At 36.2% G+C, this 23,043-nt stretch overlaps 1 protein-coding gene across 1 annotated transcript; it reads right to left on the reverse strand.

Annotated features, from left to right (window-relative positions):
- Positions 1-5,744: 5,744 nt before the first annotated feature.
- On the reverse strand, positions 5,745-22,865 carry EXO1 (exonuclease 1). Its single transcript, XM_041423505.1, is given in 14 exon segments — positions 5,745-5,886; positions 7,150-7,343; positions 10,462-10,563; positions 11,065-11,530; positions 13,147-13,420; positions 13,423-13,437; positions 14,340-14,556; positions 15,154-15,250; positions 16,100-16,287; positions 17,641-17,853; positions 18,064-18,201; positions 18,951-19,074; positions 19,992-20,111; positions 22,705-22,865. Coding segments are annotated over 14 exon segments (2,451 nt in total).
- Between the last annotated feature and the right edge of the window lie 178 nt (positions 22,866-23,043).

The following is a 23,043-nucleotide window of genomic DNA, read 5'->3' on the forward strand; positions in this document are numbered from 1 at the left end:
CAGATCTTACACAAAATTAATGACACCAACTGTGAGCAAAATCAATACCTCTGTTCAGTGGCCCACAAGAAGAATTCAGTTAAAAATTGGGATGGAACCACTTCCATGCCAGGAGATTTTCTTGCTGCTTTGAAAAAGGAAATAAAAACCCAAATGAAAATAGAGTCCTGCTACTTATGAACTTTGCACTAATTATGTTCAACTTGGCTGCATTCAGCAACTAGTATCCTGTCATGCTAAGTGGGCATGACTTACTGCAGGCACTTGTTTAATATAAAAATCTTCCAGACATCCTAGAAAGTTTATTGTTAAGGCTTCTGAATTGGCCCAGCTTATATACAGAGTTTACTTGTGCTTTACATCTTTTCAGATACCAGTACTTAACTTTTAAACTGAAAATTAATTGTAGCCAGAAAACTTTATTAAGCGTTGAACCAATTTATTTAAGGAAAGTTACTCTAGCCACAAGATTGAAGCTCCCCTGCTGTGTACTTTTCATTGCTCAGCTCCCAATCTATAGTTGATATTTTCTGTTTTGCAGAAACAGTGTTCATTGTTTATGGGCTGACATCCCATGTTTCCTTAGTCCTCCCTTCTCTAGACTAAACAATGCCAATTCCTTCCACCCTCCCTCACACTGCCTTCTAGACTGTTGCTCATTCTTTTTACTTCTCTCTGGACTGTCTCCAGGGTGTCTACATTTTTCTTCATGTATGGTGCCCAAAACAGTACTCCTTGCTACTGGAGAGTGTCAAGGAGAGCGGAAGAAGCACTTTACACACCCTGCATAAAGCGTTTGTACTCCAGAACTGCTTTATTTGGCTTAAAATTGGTGATAGTTGGTGGGAGCTTTCTGAACAGTTCAACTGAAGATGTATGTTCAGAGTCTTTCTTTGTGAAAGCTGGGTTCAGGTACAGAGTTGTGATCAGGGTCCTAAGTCCAGAAATTTGTAAATATGTCCTTTCCTTTATTACAAGGCATGCCAGCAAATCAGGAGTAAGCTCTGATTTACTGTGCAAAATAAAGTGCTCCATATTTTTAGGTTGAAACACTGTTTCATGAAAGACAATTGAATACCTGTTAACTGGATTTCACAACTGGCTCTAAAACTTTACATGTAGCAATGTGTTATTTACTATTTGGTTATGAAAATAGTCTTAGTTAATGCTCTAGACCAGTGTAGTCTAAATATTAATTCTAATAATTGGCAACACCTCCCCTACTCTTACTTTGCTGTGTTGCCTTAAATTGTGCTGTATTTTTTGAAGAGGATTTGGAACAGATCTTAATGAGATTTTCTACCAGAATTTGACAGATTTTGTTTTTCAAATACTCACCAGAGGTCAGTGATCTATTATACCTGGTACTGGGCAAACATGAAACAAATTCAACAAGTTTGGCTGTTTTTCTAAACACCTGTGTTGATCCACAGAAGTCAGTGAGTCTCAGGTAAAATAGAACTTTCTCAGGCATCTAGTCTCACAGTCTCTTAATGCTTAATTACAGCTGTGTAACTTTGCATGGAAAAATAAAAGTGGGACTGCACATCAAATATTGTGCTTTGCTGTAGAGGAGAAGAGGTAGAATAAGCATATTTTAAATTACTGTTCCATTTTCATGCCATCACTATGAAGCAAGTCTAAAACTTGAAAGAGGGAATGAAACCAGAAATTCTTAGCTGTAAAGTTCAGTAGTCAGTGTTCCCTTGAAGACAAGTAATGACGTCAGTGAACTAACTTCAAGGTTGAGTAAATAAGATTAGAATAATAATCTATAACCTGGGAAATTACAGAAATCTTCAGTGGACTGTTTTGAAGACAGACCAAACAATCAGTTTTGGGGAAATTGCTACTGCAGACTACTGTAACTTTTCCAGAAAATTTACAAAATTCCTTCTTTCCACTTGCCACTGCCAGCTTAAAAAGCAGATAAGAAGGCACTTTGATGGTTTAATATATAAATAAATCAAAATGTGGGCTAGGGCAAAGAAAGGGACTCTTTCATGTTGTTTTTGCTGAGGAAATGGCATACTGGCAGCTAAAAAAAAAAAAAAAAAAAAAAACAACCACCCCAAAAAAACCAAAACCAAAACAAAACAAAAAAAATCCCCCCCAAAATTACACTTTGACTACCCTAACTTATCTGTTATGCAAAGCTTTTATGTGTTTTAAAGAATTGTTTAAAAAAGAAACCTGAGGATACACAAAAGATGCATTAGTACAAATATGGTGATACTTATATGTAGTTTGTATTTATTCAGCTAAGCACTGCCAGTAGGTATGCTTTTTTTCTTTCCTTCTTCAAAGCCAGATGAAATTTGACTTAAAAATACTGACCAGAACATAGAAGCATAATGTTCTTTCATGCCTGAAGCTATTAAATGTTGTGCAATCAAAAGTGGGCAAAATCCACATTAACATGAAGAAAACTGACAGTCTCTTGGTCTTTGTCAGACAGAAATTTGTGCAACTGATAACACTTCAGGATTCTGGCATTGGCAAAATGTTCGGGCCAGACACAGGAAACCAAGAAAAACAAGACAAACCACAGAAGCCTTCAAAATTGTATCATTTTTATAGTTTAGTGAGAAGATGGATGTTCTTACTGTGACTGACCTCCAAGAAGCAGACTTTTAAGCCAATGCAAATATTAGCCTATTGAAGCCTCTGAACATACATATAATATTGGACACAGGACAATCCAGCTTAGTTTTGATCAGATTTTAGACCATTAACTGAACTCTACTCTTCTTAGCAATTTACCTTATTAACAAAACAACCAAACAACAACAAAAACCCACCAAAAATGTTCAATGGTTTCTTGCATTTAGCAACCATAATCTCAGAAGTCAGTGTTCTCTATATTTAAACTAGAAATTATTTATAAATCAATACTTATGTTATTTAGTTCTACCTAAAACTTTTAAAAAAATGTTCATTGTAATTCAGGTGAAAATTGAAGGTCATTATGTTTGCTAATGAAAGTGATTTTAATACACTAAAGTTAACATTAGCTAATGTAAAATCATCTTCATTGGAGAAAGTGGTGAGGTGAAATATCTAAAATTGTATTTAGTTTAAGAGAATTAGCTAATTGTTAAAAAAAGGATGCTAATAGCTGCTTATTGACCTCAACACATCCTTGTTCACATGCACTCATAAAAATGACTTCACCGTATTGACCCGTGTGAGAAGGAATAAAATGATTTAAGCAGAAATACTCAATTGATTTGGACAAGTCACCTATAGTTTCAAAACCACGACTGGATTTGGAAGATCACACTCTCACATTAGTTCTCTGTAATACTGCATATTTATAGGTCATATGAGAATTCTGATGAATGGCCAGCCAGCATTTCAAAAGTGAAGCTTGATTAGACCACCATTAGTAAATTTAGTTTTTCTAGGCCAGATTTACTCTTTTAATATGGTTTAGCAATGCCATCATTTTTGTAAAAATACTCAAATCTGGTGATAAAATTAGAAATATTATAGATATTAAAAAGGTATATTTAGTATTTTATGAGATTATAAAGCAAGCAACACACAGTCATGCCTGTCTGCCAGTTGCTTTCAATTCCTCCTACTCACTTCTTGTTTTCCAACTACCCAGCTCTTAAATGCCTGCTTTTTTAAAATCACCAAACTCTCTTTCCTCCATGGTTTTTTTTTTCCCTTTTTCTTTTCATTGTGTTATATTTTATCCTCCTCAGGCCATCATAACCTGTAATAATTTCTCCTATTCTGATATGTAATAATAACTTTTACTATGGAATATTACCATACCCTATTAAACTCAGGAATAAAGTCTTGCACCAATTAATTTGCATTTATGTTATTTTATGTTATTTATGTTATTCATAACCTTCCACAGAGCAAACACCAACACAATAACTCCACATTAGAAGTATAAAACTTAAATGCTATTATATGCTTACATATACTTATATGTAATGTAACAGATGCCTCTATTCCTGAGAAGAATCCTCTGTAATGTGAAGTCAGTACCCAAGACCTCAAAACCACAAACTATATCAGAACTATACAGAAGTGTTTTTAAAAAATCTGCTTTAAGAACATACAATGTAGCTTGCACATAATCCCTTAAAATCACCTGTCCTTAATAGCACAAAAATAAGTAGTTTGTCTCTTATGATGATAAAACAGGAACAAGTGGCCCTTTGATTGAAGGGGCAGGAAAAATGCAAGGATGTACTGTACTAAAAACCTTGCAGACTCCCACACCAACAAATAAGCAACGGATGAAAACAGACTACTTTTCTGTTTTCTCTTCAAAGACTCATTCTGTCATTTTTATTATATTTGTAGGAATACAAAAATTCATCCTAGGCAACAGTTCCATGACTGGAAACACAAACATTTATCCCTGCCCTACATTTGTAACATCATACCTGAGATAGCTCTCACTGAAGATCAACATTAAAATACTGCTTTTCAGTGGTGAGGATTTTCTAGTGGTGCACATATGAGAGAAAGCCCATCCTAGAACATCATTGCTTCAATTCCTTGTATCCCATACCTTCAATACAAAAGTAGAAATAAGAGGGATGATCCCACAAATTTGGGGATCAAATATTTCTTTTAAGTAGCTTCTTTGTAATTTAATTCAGGTGGTCACTTCACTTTCATAGATGGACATTCTCTTAGAGAGAAAAAAAAAGTACATCGCAACCTAAAAACCTCTGCCTCTCATAGGTAATTTCAAACTTGAAACTCTTGCAAAAAGCTCAAAGGCTGAAAGCATTAACCTCAGGAATGGAAAATATATATATTTCACAGGTTAAGATATCTTTTTGTACTTTCATCTGCTGCAGAAATAGTATCCATTTCTAAAAGTAGGAAACTTTCAAACATACCTTTAACAGTGACTCAAATCCTGATTTGCAGGGTAAAAATCTGACATCCCATCATACTATTTCATGGTAATTGAGTCAAACACAGCAAGGACTCTAGTCTTCTGCATCCTTTCCCTTTAGCTGAACACTAAGCTTGGCCTGTTGTGATGACAATGCTATTTTGTGACCCTACCTCTGAGGACTGGCATTTTGGGCGTCTGTCTGTTGTTGGAGAGGAATATAAATGTGAAACAGACATGTTAAACAGAAGAATACATTATATTTTTTTGATTGCATTCTATTAATGTGACAATTTGGGGATCAGATATTTGTGATATTCCTTTCTGCAGACCCCCAGTTATTCCTACCACCAACATGACTGAACCAAACAGAAAGCCAACTGTCAAGAGAGCAAACCTTACCTTCTAGGGAAAAGAAATAGTTATCAGACTGCTGGAAGTATACTGCAGACTGTCTTGCACACTTAACAGCAGTTTTAAACCTGTACTGAAGCCAGATTAGCCTCAAGAGGAAAAAAGAAAGAGGCAAAAAATATTAATTATTACAAATTAAGACAAACTTCTGCTGCTCTTGTAGAAACTTGGATTGTATGTGAGACATACATTGCCCAGGGGCAACTAAAAGTGTTTGGAGAAAAAATTAGCATGGGGACTTTGAATAAGAGAACAGGGGAATCTAAATTATTTTATTCCAGTCAGTATTGAACTGTACCTTTGAATTCACGCTTTTATAAAAGAGATGATAAATCACTAGTCAGACTAAAGTACATTGCTGGTTTTCAAAGTATCTTTTATATATTGATGAAATATCCAAAAGGTAAATTTTGACAATGATTAAAAATCCATCCCATCATGAACAGCATGCAGTTCATTGGAATATAGCTCTCTGAACATGACTACATTCTAGACGATTAAAGATTTCTTCTTCTGTTTCTGGAGTGAGCTGTATATTATCTTTGATTGGAGACAAAGGATCTGACTTTCTACAAGAAGGAAGTTTTTCATAGTCTCTGCACAAAAAAACCAAAGACAAAACAAAATTGAAGAATGTTATGATACTTTGTGTTCCTAACCACAAGCCTGTAAAAATATACAGGTTAAAACAAAGCAAGACCTCTCACCTAACTACCCACTCCACCTATGAATAAGTAAAAAATAAAAATTTCTGATGCAAAGTTTTAACTTCAATTTTAGTACAACTGAACAACTTCAATGAAAGTGACAGAATGATAGTTGTTAGCTTTACTTATGAAAGACTGTATGTACCCCACCCTACTTTGGGTTGTACATGCCTTCTTAACATTTAAGTTTCTGAATAAGTGTAGTTTTATATATATCTCCTGTGAGCCTTGACATTGAGGCAGAACAGGTTAGTGTCCCACATGATGTATTTGCCATAAGGTAACAATTGTTAAAGCATAAGGCTAATTTAGAAACATCTTTAAAAAAAAAAAGCTAAGCAAGTTCTAGCAGTAAAAAACCCAATTTGTGAAATGTGTTGAGAAAAAAATCCCCTAAAAGCTAATAAATTATTGCTTACATAGAAGTAAAAGAAAAATATGTATCTACAGTATAAATACCCAGAGGTTACAAGCCAACAACAACTGGATGGATAAAATGTGCATGGTGGGAGTCAAGCTCATACTGTTCTATCTGCCTGTATTCTGACAAATCCAAATTTAGAAATTTTCTCCCTGTGAGCAACCCTGGTCAGACATTCCCAAATAGAGGTCAAGCAATAAATACAAAAACACTTTCACTTCTTCCTTGAAACTGTCAATCATTCTTACACCCCATAAGGAAGACAATAAAAAGTAAGATTTCAAAAAATGTAAATACCTTAAGTCATACTTTTTAAACAGAAAATGGTTGTTTGTTTATAATGACCTACCCTAAAGGCCCAAACTTACTAAAATACATTCATCTGACTTAACACATGCTCACCAATATCAACATTTACTACTCAGTGCAAAGAATACTTATGTCATACTCACACTTAGTGAAAATAATTTCATTTAAATAAGACTTATTTATTCAAAGTTGAGGTTGCTACTTAAAGCTGGGAAAACTAATTATAAAAGCATATTTACCAAAACCCATGCTTCATATTTACATCAAGCTTAGGAAATAATAAATGCTATGTAGAAAATATCTAATCTTGCACTGTTATCCTTATTGAATTGTATTGAGAACATGTATAGAGTCTGCTTTGAAAATTGTTTCTTTGGTAAAAAAGCATGCAGTGTACTAAGTAAAGGGTTAAAGCAACTCACCTTTTAAATTGGAAGCTTTTCCAGAGTTCCCCAATAGTGGATTGCAGCCCCAGCTTATTTTCAGTATCACAGTCCTTTCTCTTCTGCACAGGTGACAGTTTCCTGCTTAGTCCACTTACTTTGGCTGGTATCAATGGCTTGAGCTTTGTTACCATATGTGACCTTATGTTACTGGATTTACACAATCCTGGAACCTGGGGGATTTTAATATTGCAATACACATGGTTAAAATGACAACCTGCAACCAACAGATATCATGCTGCAAAGGTTATAATAAAAAAAATGTTTTACATTGTGTTGAGATAATGCAATCTGAAATGCCACAACAAAGTATATTTAGATAGTCTGTAATCTAAAAAATGGCATCTCAAACAAAAGACATACTGCAGCTGTAAGAACTGGCAAATTTGCTTCCATAAGTCTTCATATTAAGGTTGTAAATACTAATTTCTTTTGAATTCAGTTTTTAAAACCTACTGAATAGTTATTTTTTCATCTGTTTGAAGACTGTTGTGCTCTCATGTAATGCCATCTTTTAGAATTTTAAGAGCATCAACTCTCTGGTATCACTACCTGTGAGTTTCACTCAGATTTCACGAAGATGGAGCCATAAGCAAGAGCACAGGTAACACTACGATGACCCCAAGGATCATTAGACCTCTAGCTGGACTTTCTTATCCAATTGCTATACCAGGGGCTGAGAAAAGCTGTGCTTGGCCAGAATCTCTCTCTTAAACGCAACCAGACTTAAATTGGAACATCTCAGCAGCCTTTTCTTCAAAGAGAATTCATAGCTTAGTTCTTTCTTAAACATCATGGCATTTTGCCATCCCACCACACACATTTGTTATCTACTTTTTTTTCACCTGTGCTCAGTTTTGGTCCCTATCTACAAGTGAGACACTGGAATGAGTCCAGAGACAGGCAGTAGAGCTGGTGAAAGGTCTGGAGCAGAAGTCTGATGATGACCAGCTGAGGGAGATGGGAGTGTTTAGCCTGGAGAAGAGGAGGCTCAGGGGTGACCTCATCACTCTCTACAACTGCCTGAAGGGAAGGTGTAGCCAGGTGGGGGTTGGCCTCTTCTTCCAGGCAGCTACTGAGAGGACATGAGGAAATGGCCTCAAGTTGCACCAGGGGAGGTTAAGATTGGATATTAAGAAAAATTTCTTCCTGCAAAGGGTTGTAAAGCATTGGAACAGGCTGCCCAGAGCAGTGGCAGGATCACAATTCTGGGAAGCATTCAAAAATTGTGTGGATATGGCACTTCAGGATACAGTTCAGTGGTGAACATGGCAGAACTGGGTTGTCAGCTAGACCTGACTGCAAAGGTCTTTTCCAACCTTAATGATTCTATGATTCTGTTCTTGAAATTGCATTGTTTCTACCTAAACATATAAAGCAGATCTTGGTATTCCAAGGAGGGGAAAAAAGTGTTTAGAATGTAAGCTAAAAATTGGAACAGGAATATTAGGAAGAATAAAGTAAAATCTTAGAACTGCCTGCTTTATAGTATTTTGCTTTTTATCTATCACCTCGTATTTTTGCAGCACACGAAGGCACCTAAATCCTATGTATCCCTGTAGTACTGAATTACAACTGAGTTAGAACTTAATTTAGCTAACCCAAAAGTAGGCTAAGAAAATTAAACCAGAACAGAATGCTCTTTTCTGTTAGAGTATTAGACTCTTTGCTGAGCTCACAGCAATTGTGAAAAATTAGCAGTAAAAAGCACAGCTGAAATAGCATAATAGGAAAATCTTGAGGTCTTAGGGAGCTCTGTATCACTTAGACATTTTTTAGTAAAAAGCTTCTACTAGTTTTGATATTAGAATTGAGTAGGTATCACTACCTGTTTTGCACTGGAACCACTATAAGAGCTGACAAACTTTTCAGATTGCCTCCCCCAGTTATTAAATTTCTGTAAGTAAATCTACATATCTGATACTGAGCTCACCAGTATCAGAATAAAGTATGCATTATGTGATTAACTGCTTCTTCCCTAAATCTGGAACTGATTTTCCCCTTTGGTATCTTCTGCTGTATTTAACATCAGCACACACTTCCCTTTTTTTTTTTACACTGGCAGGATCCCAATAAATATCCTAACAAGATTTTAATAAATTCTAAGAGAAAACTGAGCCAAAAGTGATGCTCCTTATCTCTGCCTTCGCTCTCCCATGGTCTTACTGGTGTGACAGCTCACAGGAGTCCAAGAGTCTAGGTGGGCCCAAGCCACAATATGACTGACATTTTGGTTGTTGTCAGGTTACTTTTGGGCCAAGCCAGTTTTCTGATGTAATCCTTTATAATTATTATTCCCAGCACATAACAGAAGAAGAGAGAATTCATGGCCATGGAAATAAGTGGTGGAAATCCTCCCACTAGCCACTTGCTTTAAACTAACCCTATTGTTCTCACAGATTTTCAGCAGTTTTTCTTTTCTGAAGGGCTCCAAGCATGGTGAAATTTTTTTTGATGCTTATATTACATCAGTACTTCCATAATGTGATCCCCCAAGATGTAATATATTCATTCTCCCAATATACCTTCTAAGGTGAGCAAAATAATGTAACACATATTAAACACAGCTTTAAAACCAAAGTAATAAAAATTCTGAATGCCCGGATGATTTTCTTGCTCAGTCTTGTTGAGGAAAAGTAGGAAAAATGTTAATGTTCCAAAATACAAATGTAACTTACTCCTTTGCAAATAAGTTCCTAACAATAACCACAAGATGTCACTGTTTTACAAAACACACAATATTCTCGTCTGGCAGAGAGAAGCTTGTGATTTTTAGTCTGTCTGCCCAAAACCTAGGGGGCATACATAGAAAACATCCGTCTTACATCTTTTGGCCAATTCTAATAAAAACACCTAAGGAGTCAGGGCTGTTAATGTCTTAGAAGTTATGAACTAGACAAATACATCAGGCTCTTAGAAATGTCCCAAAGACAAGGAACATAAATTTATTCTTATTCATACAAGCAAACAGAGAAGTCAAATTACAGTTGCATCTTATGACTGTATCTGGACTGTGAACATGGCTGCAATTTACATTATAAAACCTGAAATAGATTTACTTGCCTTACCTTGGCTTACTTTACACTGAAGTGCTTAAAATCTCCAAACAAGTTGCAACTCTTATCAATTACAGGCAGTTATATTTCACCCCAGCACCAGGGTAGATAACCAAGAATAAAGCTTTGTCTTGTCAACATCTGCATTGCTTAAGTTTATCATTACAAGTTCTAAAATTAGTAGAAAGTGATTTTCAGAGTTTAGTAAAGCTCATGAAATTAAAAGAATTCTTACCTTGGTCTTTATGATTGTAATTTTTTTGTTAGTTTGAACAGCAGAAAATAGCCCAGACAGAGAACATTGATCATCATTCAGTTTTGAACTAGAGTCAGATTCCTTCAAGAGAAAATTTATCTGGTTTTAAAAAAAGTTGCCTTTTTCTAAACACAATATATGTTTTCAAATCTACATGTATATACTTTAAGCTACAATGTTTTCAGCAGTTCTAAGAGCTCATATAAAAACCTGGCTTTTAGCAAGCAACACTATAAAGGCATACATATGCTCTCGAAAGCACTTCAGGGACTAAAAGCAGAGAAAAAAAGGTTTCCTACCAGGTGTTTTTATGAGGCACTGCAGTGATAGCAGCAGAAAGACTCAAAACAAACTACAACCAGAGAACAGATTTTCTTTAAGCTAGTATGTTAATCCTTTCTGTACAATTATGTTAAGCATTGAGAAGAATATGATCATCCTGTGATTCTATTTAGAGATAAGTTTTGTTAGCACAAGCTGCATCATCTGTAGGGCATCATTCTGAAAAGGAGACTTCACTGAATAATTTCTATTATAATTTAAAGTGAAAACAAGTGCTGAAACAATGTCTAATTTTCTTACCTTTATGCCTAAGCTGTTGTTGGACGCCTGCAGGATTTCTGAAGACTCCAAACTGCATTCTGATGGCTTACAAGACCCATGAGATTCTGATGACTGTTCCAGCTCTATTAAGGGGGAGGACTCGTCCTCTGATTCATCACACACTGCCACATTAATCTGATCTTCCTGGGATACAATGCAGTTGTTTCTGCGTTGGTGAAACTGCTGTGAAAATACAGTATGAGGTAGACCAAGATTTCCTGAGTTACTTTTGAGGCTGCTAAACCACTGGGAACAACTTTTCTGCATTTCTCCAGGAGGCGTAAAGACAGCGCGTGATGATTTTTCAGTTTCTGAAAACCTAGAAACATCTTCAGCTACATGTTTTACTTGCTGTTTCTGGCAATCCTGCTCAACATCTTGAGCTAGATCACCATCTTCCTTCTTTGCTCTACTGTCAAGCATAACTGCATCATTGCAGAAAAACCTTAAAAAAAAAAAAAAGACAAAAGCAATGGGGAAGAAAGTTATTGACGATGGCATACTCATTTGCATCATTGTCTCTATCCATCAATTTTATTTTCAAGGCATACTTGCGGACAAATTATTTTGGCGACAGGAAAAGTCCCTCAGGGAGATATTTGGAAAAAAAAAAAATTAATAAAAGAGCAGGAAAAAGCATCTGTAAAAATGGCATTCTTTGATAGAAACGCTAAGAAGATTCTTCACCTGAATGAGAAACATCTCGAAAGCCTACAAAATTTAAGACTATATTAATTAACAATGATAAAGCTACCAATGATAAGCACCACTTATCAAGGAAAATAGACCCTTACTACTTTTTCTTCTATGCTATAGCAGCAGTTCTAGAGAACACTGAGCACAGATTTAGTGAAGAACCTATAATCAGTGACAACTCTTAATTTTTCATGCAATAAAAAACTTTCCAAAACTTTCAGGTCAGAAAGGTATGCTTTAAAACTAATACCTTCAGACTGCTCTGTAAAACTGCACAGCTCAAAAATATGCAGATTATTTAAGATAAAAATTACTCAATAATAGATTTAACTGTGATAATGTTTTGTAAAACAAAACCAAGTAGATGTGACCAAACAGGACTAAATGAAAAAAAACCTAACCTAACAAAGTCCCTGTTCTCAAAGTGATGCTGCAGAGATCAGTAGTGTCAGCTGAATGGAATGGGATAAGAATAGATATTTGTCATTGAATATGACCAGGTTTAGCTTTACTGAAATTAAAAAGAAGCCCAGTAAACTTAAGTCCATTAATTCATTAACTGCTTATATATTTGCCACAAGTAGCTATCCTTGTTTTTTTTTTTTGAGATATATCACATGTATTTACCTGGAAAAAAAACCCAGCCAGCTCCTAATTAATTTTGTTACACAGAGATATTTAATATTTTCTTGAGAGCCACCAAATTGATCACAGAGCTGGAACATCTCTCCTACAAAGTAAAGCTGAGAAAGCTTTTCTTCTCCAGGCTGTTCAGCCTAGGGAAGAAAAGGTTCCAGGAAGACCTCATAGCACCTTGCAGTACCTACAGGGGAACCTAAGGGAGAGTTGGAGAGGGACTTTCCACAAAGGCATGTAGTGACAGGACAAGAGGGAATGATTTTAAGCTGAAGGAGGTTGAAATTAGATTCTGAGAAGAAATTCTTCACCTTGTGGTGAATGTGAGTGTGGTGGTGCACTGGAACAGGTTGCCCAGAGACGCTGCAGATGCCCCACCCCTGGAAGTGCTCAAGAGCAGGTTGGATGGATCTCTGAGCAGCTTGGTCTAGTAGAAGGTGTCCTGACAATGTCAGAGGCTGTAAAATGTGATGATTTTAAGGTCCCCTCCAAACCAAACCATTCTGTGAATAGTCTCAGTCTTCACTTCAGCAGTAAAAAATGAACATTATCTGTATCACAAAAGATAGCATGCCTAGCACAAAGGAGCCACCATCTCGGCTGAGATGCAATACAGCTGCATAAAAAGTTTGAGGTAGCACTTTTCCTACTTTCAGTATTCCAGCTATTTCAGCAACCAGGACAGCAAGCAGTATTTTGCTACTTTGAAAACATGTGTCATAGGCATACCTGCTTCTTGTTCCTGGAACAATTACAGCATCCTTCTCTTTGTTTTTCCTTTGTAAAAATGAAGCAAATTTATTTCTAACTCTGGGTAGTGAGTTAGAGCTTCCTTGAGTGATGGAAATTCCTGGAGAATCAAGGCTTTGTATTGCTGACACACTCTTTTGTGCTTCACCATCATTATCATTCTCCTTCTTGATTCTTTTCGGTTTTGAAAATGAATATTGCTTCAACAGATCTCCATCTGAGACTTCTTCTGAATCTACAGACAATTTAAGCTCACTGTAAAGGCACATTCTACAATTAACCAGTTATGAGATAACTAAACATTACATATTTACTCTCACAGGCTTAAAAATATTAGTAAGGTCTGGTAAGAAAATAGAGTTTAGATGTCTTTAATGCCATTGTTTTCTAGTACATAGCCTTAAAAATAACTGTGTGAAAAGGTAGATGGAGTGAAGACAGAAAAACGACAATGAAACTACATTTGATTTAGAGGCAGGTTGCTAAACTACCTACAGACTTTGATAAGCAAGGGAATAGGAAGATACCAGGACTAACTAAGGAAAAACAGAAAGCCCCAGCAGTATAACCAGAAAGCAAAGGAAGCAGTGGAAAACACTTAACATAAAGCACAATAGGAGCAATAAGTGCCTCTTCTATTACAAGCCCACAGTTTATCTGAGCACATATAACTCAGGTGGCATAGAAGACAATATAACAGAGATGCACTAGAGAAAGTGAAAAATTTGGCATAAAGATATACAGGGGATAGATGCAGCACAGTCTGAGTATAGAAAACATTTTTTATGTTTTCAGTCTGGCCTAATATCAATGCTAGGAAAAACAGGCTGTTTTAACTTCTTCACAAGCCATTTTAAGACAGAAATTTAAACCAAAACTATATCAAAATACAGCTTGTTTTAAACATAACCTGAAATTGAAACACCAGAGTTTTAGAGCAAACCAAAGAACATTAAGACCAAGTCCTGTTGAAAGTTTGCTGTCACCCTTAATCATCATCTAGGCTTTAATATTATGGCTTGTTAGTCTTGTAGCCTGTTGAAAACAGAATACAGACAATAACATTCAAGAGTAAAGCCTCTAAAGCCTCATACCACAAAGTACAAGATAAAATACTTTCTTTTTCCACAGCCTTCTACCATTGTTCATATACTTAGTTAATATAAACATACCACTCCTTGGCCTTTTTGACAAGAGCTCTTTGCCTGCAAGCTTTAGTCCTTTAACACTAATTATTCTCTCCATGCCTTTGGTTAATGGTTTCTCTGGGAAATGCATTTTAGGAGGAGCAGGATCTTCAGTGGGGCCAAACTTGTATTCTCTGCTCCAAATACTATTGACATGATTATCACGTCGGTCATTCCAGCCACAACTTCTCTGCTGCACAGGCTACAAAAACACAATTAAAAACCAAGACACAGGTTTATAATTTTGCCTTCTATATATGATTTCCTGACTTAGCATACAAGGAAGGAAATGTTGACATTTGTACATCTAGCGACACAGTCCACAAAAAACTCTTTTTTTTTGTTCCCACAATTCCTATGCTTTTCATACTTCTTGTTGTGCTCCCATGACGTCTTCATTTCAATATGGCACAAATGACTAACTGCTCATCTGAGATCAAACTTAAAGCTTAAAATTCATTTCTATTCAAGAAACAATTGAGGATTATTCTTGGAAGAAATCCAAAGCTCTTTGAGAGTTTTCTCTTTAAACAAGTTACTTCTGTAAATAGATTTAAGAACTTAGCAAATAAATCTGAAAGTAAAATAGATATTGAAGTCAAATGCCATGAAAAATAAAACTTTATCTTAAAAAAAAAAAAAAAGAAAAAAGAGAATTATGTTTGTGGGAGCATGTAGTTTCTGTAATACCAGAATAGCTTTCACAGACAATTTGTGGATAACACTCAATCACATTTTCCCATTAACATTCAGACCCACATCAAATTCTTAATATTGAACTCCAATATAAAGATGTTACCTGTGCTGTATCAGGGTTATAACTATCAATTTGTTCCATTGTATTGATATCAATATTGCCAATAGCAATCTGAAAAGCAGTATCGTCACCAACATGTCTGTTCCCATCATAGTAAAGGAAAATATCTGAATGTCAACAACTGAAAGATACCATGAAAGTTTTAACAGCCGCTTTCCCATTTTTGGCTAAAAAGCATGGCTAGAATATTAACTCAAAGGATTAATACTACTACTCCTGGCTCAATCTGATGTAACAGCAATTGTAATAGAACTGCAGTCTTTGGTAAATCATACAAGTCAATATTAAATCCTTCAATTATCAGCAGAAGAGGCAGCAACTTTCTCCTTATTAATTTCTGCAAATGCCAGAGATCAGATGGCTTGAACATACAAAGCTAGTAACTACTTTAACAGTCCCCTCTCTTCCTTCATTTTCCTAATCTTACATGTTGAAATTTACATTGCACAGATGTGGCAAAATGCTACCTTTTCTATAGGTAGAGGGATCTGGTAAAACAGGAAATGCTAAGATTAGAGAGTGAGTTGACCACAGATTGCAAGAATTAAACTGGAAGAGATTATAGCACACAACAGAGGCAGAAATTCAAGACAGCCATAAAGCAGTCAGTTTATATTTAAACTGTATTTAACAATTTTTTTCTAAAGAAAACAACCAGATCAATAACTTCTGCCTATATCAATAATAGGTCATTTAGTTACCTCCTGCACTTCAAAAAAATTGATTAAAATCAGAGCAAAGAAGAAGAAAACCCCCACAAAAAAACCCCTTACTCTTCTGTAAGGCTACAAAAAAGCCAGGCTTCAGACAAAACAAGAACGCAACAAAAAAAAAATATCTAAGTACACCACAGATGCAATGAAAATTGTAAGATACCACATCAGCTCATCCTTATTTCCCCATTCTGCCCTTTCAACACAAAGGATACCGTCCTGCATAAGTTAGTGCTTCTGGATCAATATCATCTCCATAAGCATTCAGAGGAACTAATTTTCTGTTGACAGGATCAAAAACTAACTGATACAGAAATGTATTATTAGCTCGTGTAAAACCCTGTATGTATTCTTCTGGTACCGTTATATTCATCTTCAAGTACTGCCCCATTTTCTTAATTACCTGTCAAAAAAAGAAAGTATTCAACTGTTTCATTTTAACAGGGTATGTGAAAGGTTAAATACATTTCAAATATTAATTATCTTTGCTTGTAATTAAATGCAGAATGAGTGTCTACTGCAACTAGCAGATTCAACTTAAATAAGGGAAGGAAAGAAAATATAACTTCACACATTCTTTTCCCACTCAAATTGTCTACAATTACAAAAACAACACAATTCAATTTTTCTATCTTCTTCAATAAATAAATCAATACAAAATTAGAAATCAGAAAAACTTATCTCCTTAAGGTGTATTTATTTTAAGTAATGCACATAAAATTTTTATCATTCCTATTATCAGGACATATAAGCAATATGTGGGTGTTCTAATAATGGAAAAAAAAAGAAGTAAAACTAACCAGAATAAACCCCAGAATTTTGCTCAGACATACATTAAAGCAAAAAAAAGATCTGCATGGGAAAAGTTCAAAGTTCCCTTTTTACTTCCTCTAAAACCAAACTAGGTTTGGTTTGCTCTGATGTCTGCTCAATATGATACAAAATAATTTTATTTTAAAAATCACGGTTCTTTGTCTTTGAGAGAAAAAGATAAATACACTAAAACACACAAGTCATTTAAGAAAGAAGATAACACACCTAGGTTAATTAAACTGCATATTAAAATGCTTTTCTGGATTATTTACCTGCCCGCAGGACAGCCCCATCAGGTATTCTTCTTATTAGCTCTTAACCTTTCTACTGTCTTACTACCCATGCAGAAGAAGTTATTCCCACCCTCTTAGAGTCTATTTCCTAATATGAGATTTGTTTTAATTTCACACATTGGACAAGAAAAAAACCACCCTATATTAATTTGCTTTGCATCATGTCACACTTTTCTTCCATACCGGTTTTAATATAGGAATGTCCATATCCATATGTATGTAATGAAATAGGATTCCCAATCTCTGCCCCTCCCCCACACAGATAAATCTGTACTTATACAGTGGTTACAGTTCATTGAGCAGTTCTAATAACTAATCTGCAGAAGTAGAAGAAAGCAGTAATGGGGCGGGGGAAATATCAAATTCTTACAAAAAATTAAGCTTCCCTTTAAACAAAATATACCCTTGAAGTATTAAAACAATTCTTTACCTAAGTTTACTTTGGTATTTTTCTTGTAAGTACACATCAGCTTCAACACTTGAGTAAGTTTAGGAAGGAATCTTTTTTAAGAAAAGGTAAACATACTTTTTAGTATTCTCCTCAAAATGGAGGAAGACAAGAATGCTTAATATTTTCAGTTCAGCATTAAATTTCATATATACTGATATAGGCTGCCAAAAAACAAAGCACAAAACAAAACTGAGTTTACCTTTATAATATCTGGATTGTTGGCTAATTTTAGTAACTTGCACGCTTTAGCTAACCCAATTCCATGAATTGAAGGGAGGTAGTCACAACCAGAAAGAATACACATGTAGCGGAATTTCTCTTCTGTAAATACATTTCCAAGCTGCTTGCAGTTTCCTAGTCGAGTTTGATCTATCTCTAGTCCATTTCCAAACTTGTCAATTTTCAGAAACACCTGAAAATTAAGAGGAAGTGAAAACAATTTTCACCCATATAAGGTGGTTCACTGCACTTGGTGGAAACAAGAGAGGTAAAGTGCTATTCTCATCTCTTCTGTTTCCCACATTTGCTGTAGAAGAGTTAGTCCATACATCAAACATATTTGGCATCTTCAAACTCTGCTTTTCAAATATCAGTAAGAGGTAATTAGTATTTTCTTCCATACCTTTTTACATCCAAAAGCTAAAAGATCAGAGTCTTCTGTAATTATAGCTTGAACCATGCCAATCTTATTAAGATAAGCCAGCTGAGCATCAGCTTCATAAGGAGCAACAATACAATCAACTCCCTGGGCTCGTGCAGCCTGTACATAAACAAGAAGCATACAAGTACTTTGCATTATTTTTCAGTAATTACCTTAAGAGATCTGAAATCATAAAAACATCTACATTAAAAAGCCAAATCCATGACCTTTTTAATCACACACCCATCCTGCCCCCTGTAAGAGCCCAATATTTCATATTCAAAAACTCCACTTTAAAGCAGTTTAGATTTATATATGGTTTACAAAAACAACCTTTCTTATAACACACTGCATCTGACCACAGCTGACAGCTTTGAACTCATGCAAGTTATATTCTGGACAAAAGAGAACAGTACTAGAACAAACTTAATACTTTTTGATGAAGACCCTATGACTGCATTAAAAGTATAGCAAAAAACTACTAGAACAATTTTTTAACAGCCAAATTTTTTTTCTGTACTTTATGCTCAGAAACTAGAAAAGGGAAAAAATTGGAAAAAAAAAAAGTCAGTATCTTTTGTGCTGCAAGAGTAAAATGGGTTCAAATTCAGTGCATAGCAGGAGGCAGAGATATGTTTTGTTTGACACATCATTATTTATACAAATGGGCATAATAAACTTCAAGCTTGTTAATCGTGCCTAACACAATTCAATAACATGCAAGTCAATTACAGAGTAAGCAGGTGGGAATACTTTTCTTTCTTATATAGAATAAGCAGTGATGTAGCAACAAAAATGAAGAGTAGGATATGCTACCTATTGCAGAGTTTTTTTTTGAACTGGCATTATCAATAATGTTGACAACTTACTTTAATAACTTCATGAGCCATAGCATGGGTAATATTTACACTACGCCCAAAACATTCTCTAGCCTCTGACAGTCTCCCTTCCTGCAACAATTGTTTCCCTTTCAGAAGACTGGCTTGACGCCTCCTGAAAGAAAGACAAAAATATCACCAATCTTAGATTATTTCTCACTTAAAAGAACAAACAGCAGAAGGGGTAAGAGACAGGTAAGAAACGGGGGAAAATTGCAACACCTTCCAAATGTGAGACACTGCATAATTTTTTAAAGATCTATAGATCTTTAAAAGAATAACTACAAAGTTAGTTGTAAAAGAATAACTACATCATTGCATTGACAAGGACAACTAGATTTGAATGTTGGAATTTATGAGATTTTCTCAGAAAACAGTGACAAATAGGAACTGAAATCAGCAGGGTAAAAGAAGAAATGCACCCACTCAGCTTGCAGTAAAATAAATTTAATGGGAGTTGGCAGTTATCTGACACTAGATAGTTATTGATTTAGAGGACAGAAAACCTAGTTTACTTAATTTCATCAATCGGAAATTGTTCACTTCACGCTGAAGAAAGCGCACGTCTCATGAGACTATAAATAACAACCACTACTGAAAAATTATCATAGCTTCAGTGAAAAATCCCATTTATAGGGACCTGAATCCAAATTTGAAACAACTTTATCTTGTTAGTTGTAGAGAAAGATGAGGAAAGGGATACTATTTTGAAATAAAATGATATTGGGTAAAAAAACTTTTGTTCAGAGATCACAAGTGTGCGTAAACTAAAAGCCTCTAATGACAGGAACTACTGCTCAAAGGCTTACTTCCTTCCTTTATAAAATGGCTTCCGTTTATGAAGTGCATCTCTATTTTTGGAATAAAACCTCTAAGAAATTTGTATGATTTTAGATGCAAATTAAAAAATATCATGCTACATTTCAGGGAGGTTTACCAGAACTTACTTCCTAGCTGAAGTTTACGGGTTTTTGATTTTTACTGTAGGGATAAAACTCCTTTGCTTGCAAATCAATACACTTCAGTACTTACTCTCGTCGTGCCTTTTCCACTTCCTTCTTAGAGGGTAGGGTACATCCATCAAATACCAAAATTGGTTTAATTCCAAATGAGAGGAGCATATGAACAAGTTTCATACAGAAAGCTACATAACTGTATCAACAATAACAAAAGTAAGAAAAGAGAGATAAATTTTGTTAATCACAAGTCTATTAAACATTTTCCAGTTGCAGGAAAGGAGAACTGTAAGTTTAGGACTAACTATTGTTCAAAAATCATAACAGGCTGTACAGCATCACAAAAAAAACCTAAGAACACTTGCATGCACTTTGTTTGATTTTTTTACCAAGAGAAACAATCCACCTCCCAGTTCAGAACTGGGCTGACTGCTCCTCTCTCCCAGACAAAATGAAATAAGAATTCAAGTATAATTCAGTTGATTCTGCTACATTGAGACAAAAACTTAACCAGTTAAAACATGGATTGTCTTTTTACTTTCAGCAACTCAATTCACAATGGCAAGGGAAACAGGAAGCAGACAAGCAGAGTGCATGACCTTTCTCCAGAGAGGCAGATTAAATGCACTTTCATAGAGTTGGAAGTGATGGGGGTTATTTAATTTCTCCAACCTTCCACTGCCTTCAAACCCATTCCTTGAAAAAATATTTGTTGGGCATTCCAGATGTTATTTATTCCCTCAGACCTCATCTTCTTACCTGTAATTTCTACAGATCTGTATGAGATCATTTTATCAGCAGCACAGAACTAAGATCTAGTAACTGTTGTAAACACTAAGCAAGCATATTGCAGTGATGTTCAAAGAAAAAAAGATTTTTTTTTTTTTTAATTTTAAGGACACTGTTTAAAACAGCAAGAGCAACCCCATCAACAGAGGAAGGGAGGAGAATGGGATTTAGAAGCATTTAGAATGTAAGGATACGAACACTGAAGAAACTAGATTTAGAAGGGAAAATACAGAAAAATAATTATGATTTTTGAAAGATGGGAGCAAATAGCACTGTAGCTATATAATACCTTCATCCAGATGAATTTTAAAGTATGAAAGGACTCTACACTATAGTTAAGGTGCCAGTCTAGGATCATATGTGCATGGAAACAAGATTTGCCCATAAAGTACTCATCTAATCAAATTCAACTATTCCAAAGTTTCCTATGAGTATTTCTCCTCACAGTCATTTTTTCTTCAGCTGAAGCGTATCCTATTCTCAAGACTCTGAGGAACCTCCACTACCTTCAAGGCAGAGTTGGATTGAAATTCCACAGTTCTTAACAGTAAATATTTGAATCCATTTGCAAAGCACCAACTCTCTTTTGCCTCCAATCAAATATTTGATGGATCCAGGGGTCCCTGAGTGGTGCCAAGCAATAGGACAAGAGGCAGCAGGCAGAAACCACACCATGGGAATTCCACTAGAATATAAGTAGAACTTCCTTGCTCTCATATTCCATTTTGTTTAAATGGTATGCCCTGTCTCACCCCTCCAAAATGTATGGTATATTCTAAGCCTGTGGTCCTGCCCCGAACCATCCTGTATCTGCAATCCCATTGGCCCAATGTGATTCTGTGCCCACTTCAATTCCCCTCTTAAGCTGTGGTAGGAGATCAGCCTGGCTCTTAGCCCTTCCTCTCTCTCAGCCTCTTCCCCCCTCTTGCCCCTTCCCTCCCCTATGCTCCCCTTCCTTCCCCCTTCCCCCCTTCTCCTTCAGTAACCATGCTGTTCCCGGGGATGGGACCCCCAATAAACCCTCATCTGCTCAGCACCCCCAGAAGCCGTGTGGAGTCTCCTTGCCTGCCTGCTGCTGCCAGCCAGCTCACAGCCTAGGGGGCCCTCCGGGGACACCCCGGGGTACCCCCCACCCCAAAACGAACCGCAACACCTTGCTGTGCAAGTAACCAAGCACTGAAACAGGTTGGCCAGAGTGGTTTTCGAGTCTCTTCCTGCTCTGGAGATATTGGAAAGCCATCTGGACACAACCCCAAGTAATGCTCTCTAAGGGAGCCTGCATGAGATGACATCCTGTGGTCCCTTCAACCTTACCTATATCCACTCTAAAACAAGAGCTCAAGCCACATTTCCAGAGATGGGCAAGAAATGCAAACCTGATCTAAGGTGTGGAGCTAAATCTGAAATAAGACCACAATTTTTGTTCATTTCCTTCTCTAGAACTGTAACTGTGTAAACGTGTTTTAGAAAAGCTACTTTAATTAAAAGTGTAGTACATTCAGTAAAAATCTTACGCCTTATTCAGAGCACAACTCTCACAAAATTCCTTGGCATCATTACAACCTTTGTCACAGAAGTGTTTACAAAGTCTCTTTGCATACAAAAAAGGTATCTGAAAACAATATTAAATTAGAAATTAAAGAATTGCACGTACAGAATTTTATCAGAGAAATTAGATTATAGTTGAGAGCGATACATGCTAGGGAAAAAAACTAACGGATGCAGCTTTGGGTATAAAAAAATATCAATTATAAAATACATAAAAAAGTATTTTGAGAGGTTTCTCTCCAAAATATAGTTCAAATTTTTTTTTAAATTTTCCACAGCTGGAAGGCTGTTTATTTATCGCCAAAAATTTCCATTTCTAAAGATCTCAACTCAGAATTCAGAATCAATAGCAAGAAGCGAAATTACTGTAACTTAGTTTTTAGTTCAAGAAACACCAAGTTAACAAAACTTTAGTTTGCAAAAGGGCTGAGACAAACGTAAGAAAGACTTACACATCCGTGGGCTCTCCTCGGGCCAGCTTCTCAGCACAGGCGTAGGCGCCTTTGTGCAGCCAGCAGTAGGTGTCCACAGCTACCGCCATTCCTTTGTATTTCTTCACGTGGGAAGGCTCGGCAGCCTCCTTGATAAACTGCAGCAGGCCCTGGATGCCCATGATGCCGCCGAGCGGGGAAGGAAGAAGAGGAGCGAGCCCAAGCCGAGCGCTCAGTGCTCCCGATGGTCACCCCCGACCTTCGCTCGAGGACCGCCGGGCCAGCTCACAGACGGGGCGCTGGGCCGCGCCAGGGCCGCCAGGAGCTCCCGCGGCCGCCCCCACGCATCCCGGCTCGGGG

Source organism: Onychostruthus taczanowskii, unplaced genomic scaffold (genome assembly GCF_017590055.1).
Source record: "Onychostruthus taczanowskii isolate IOZ18803 unplaced genomic scaffold, ASM1759005v1 scaffold78, whole genome shotgun sequence".
In the NCBI taxonomy this organism is placed as follows: domain Eukaryota; kingdom Metazoa; phylum Chordata; class Aves; order Passeriformes; family Passeridae; genus Onychostruthus; species Onychostruthus taczanowskii.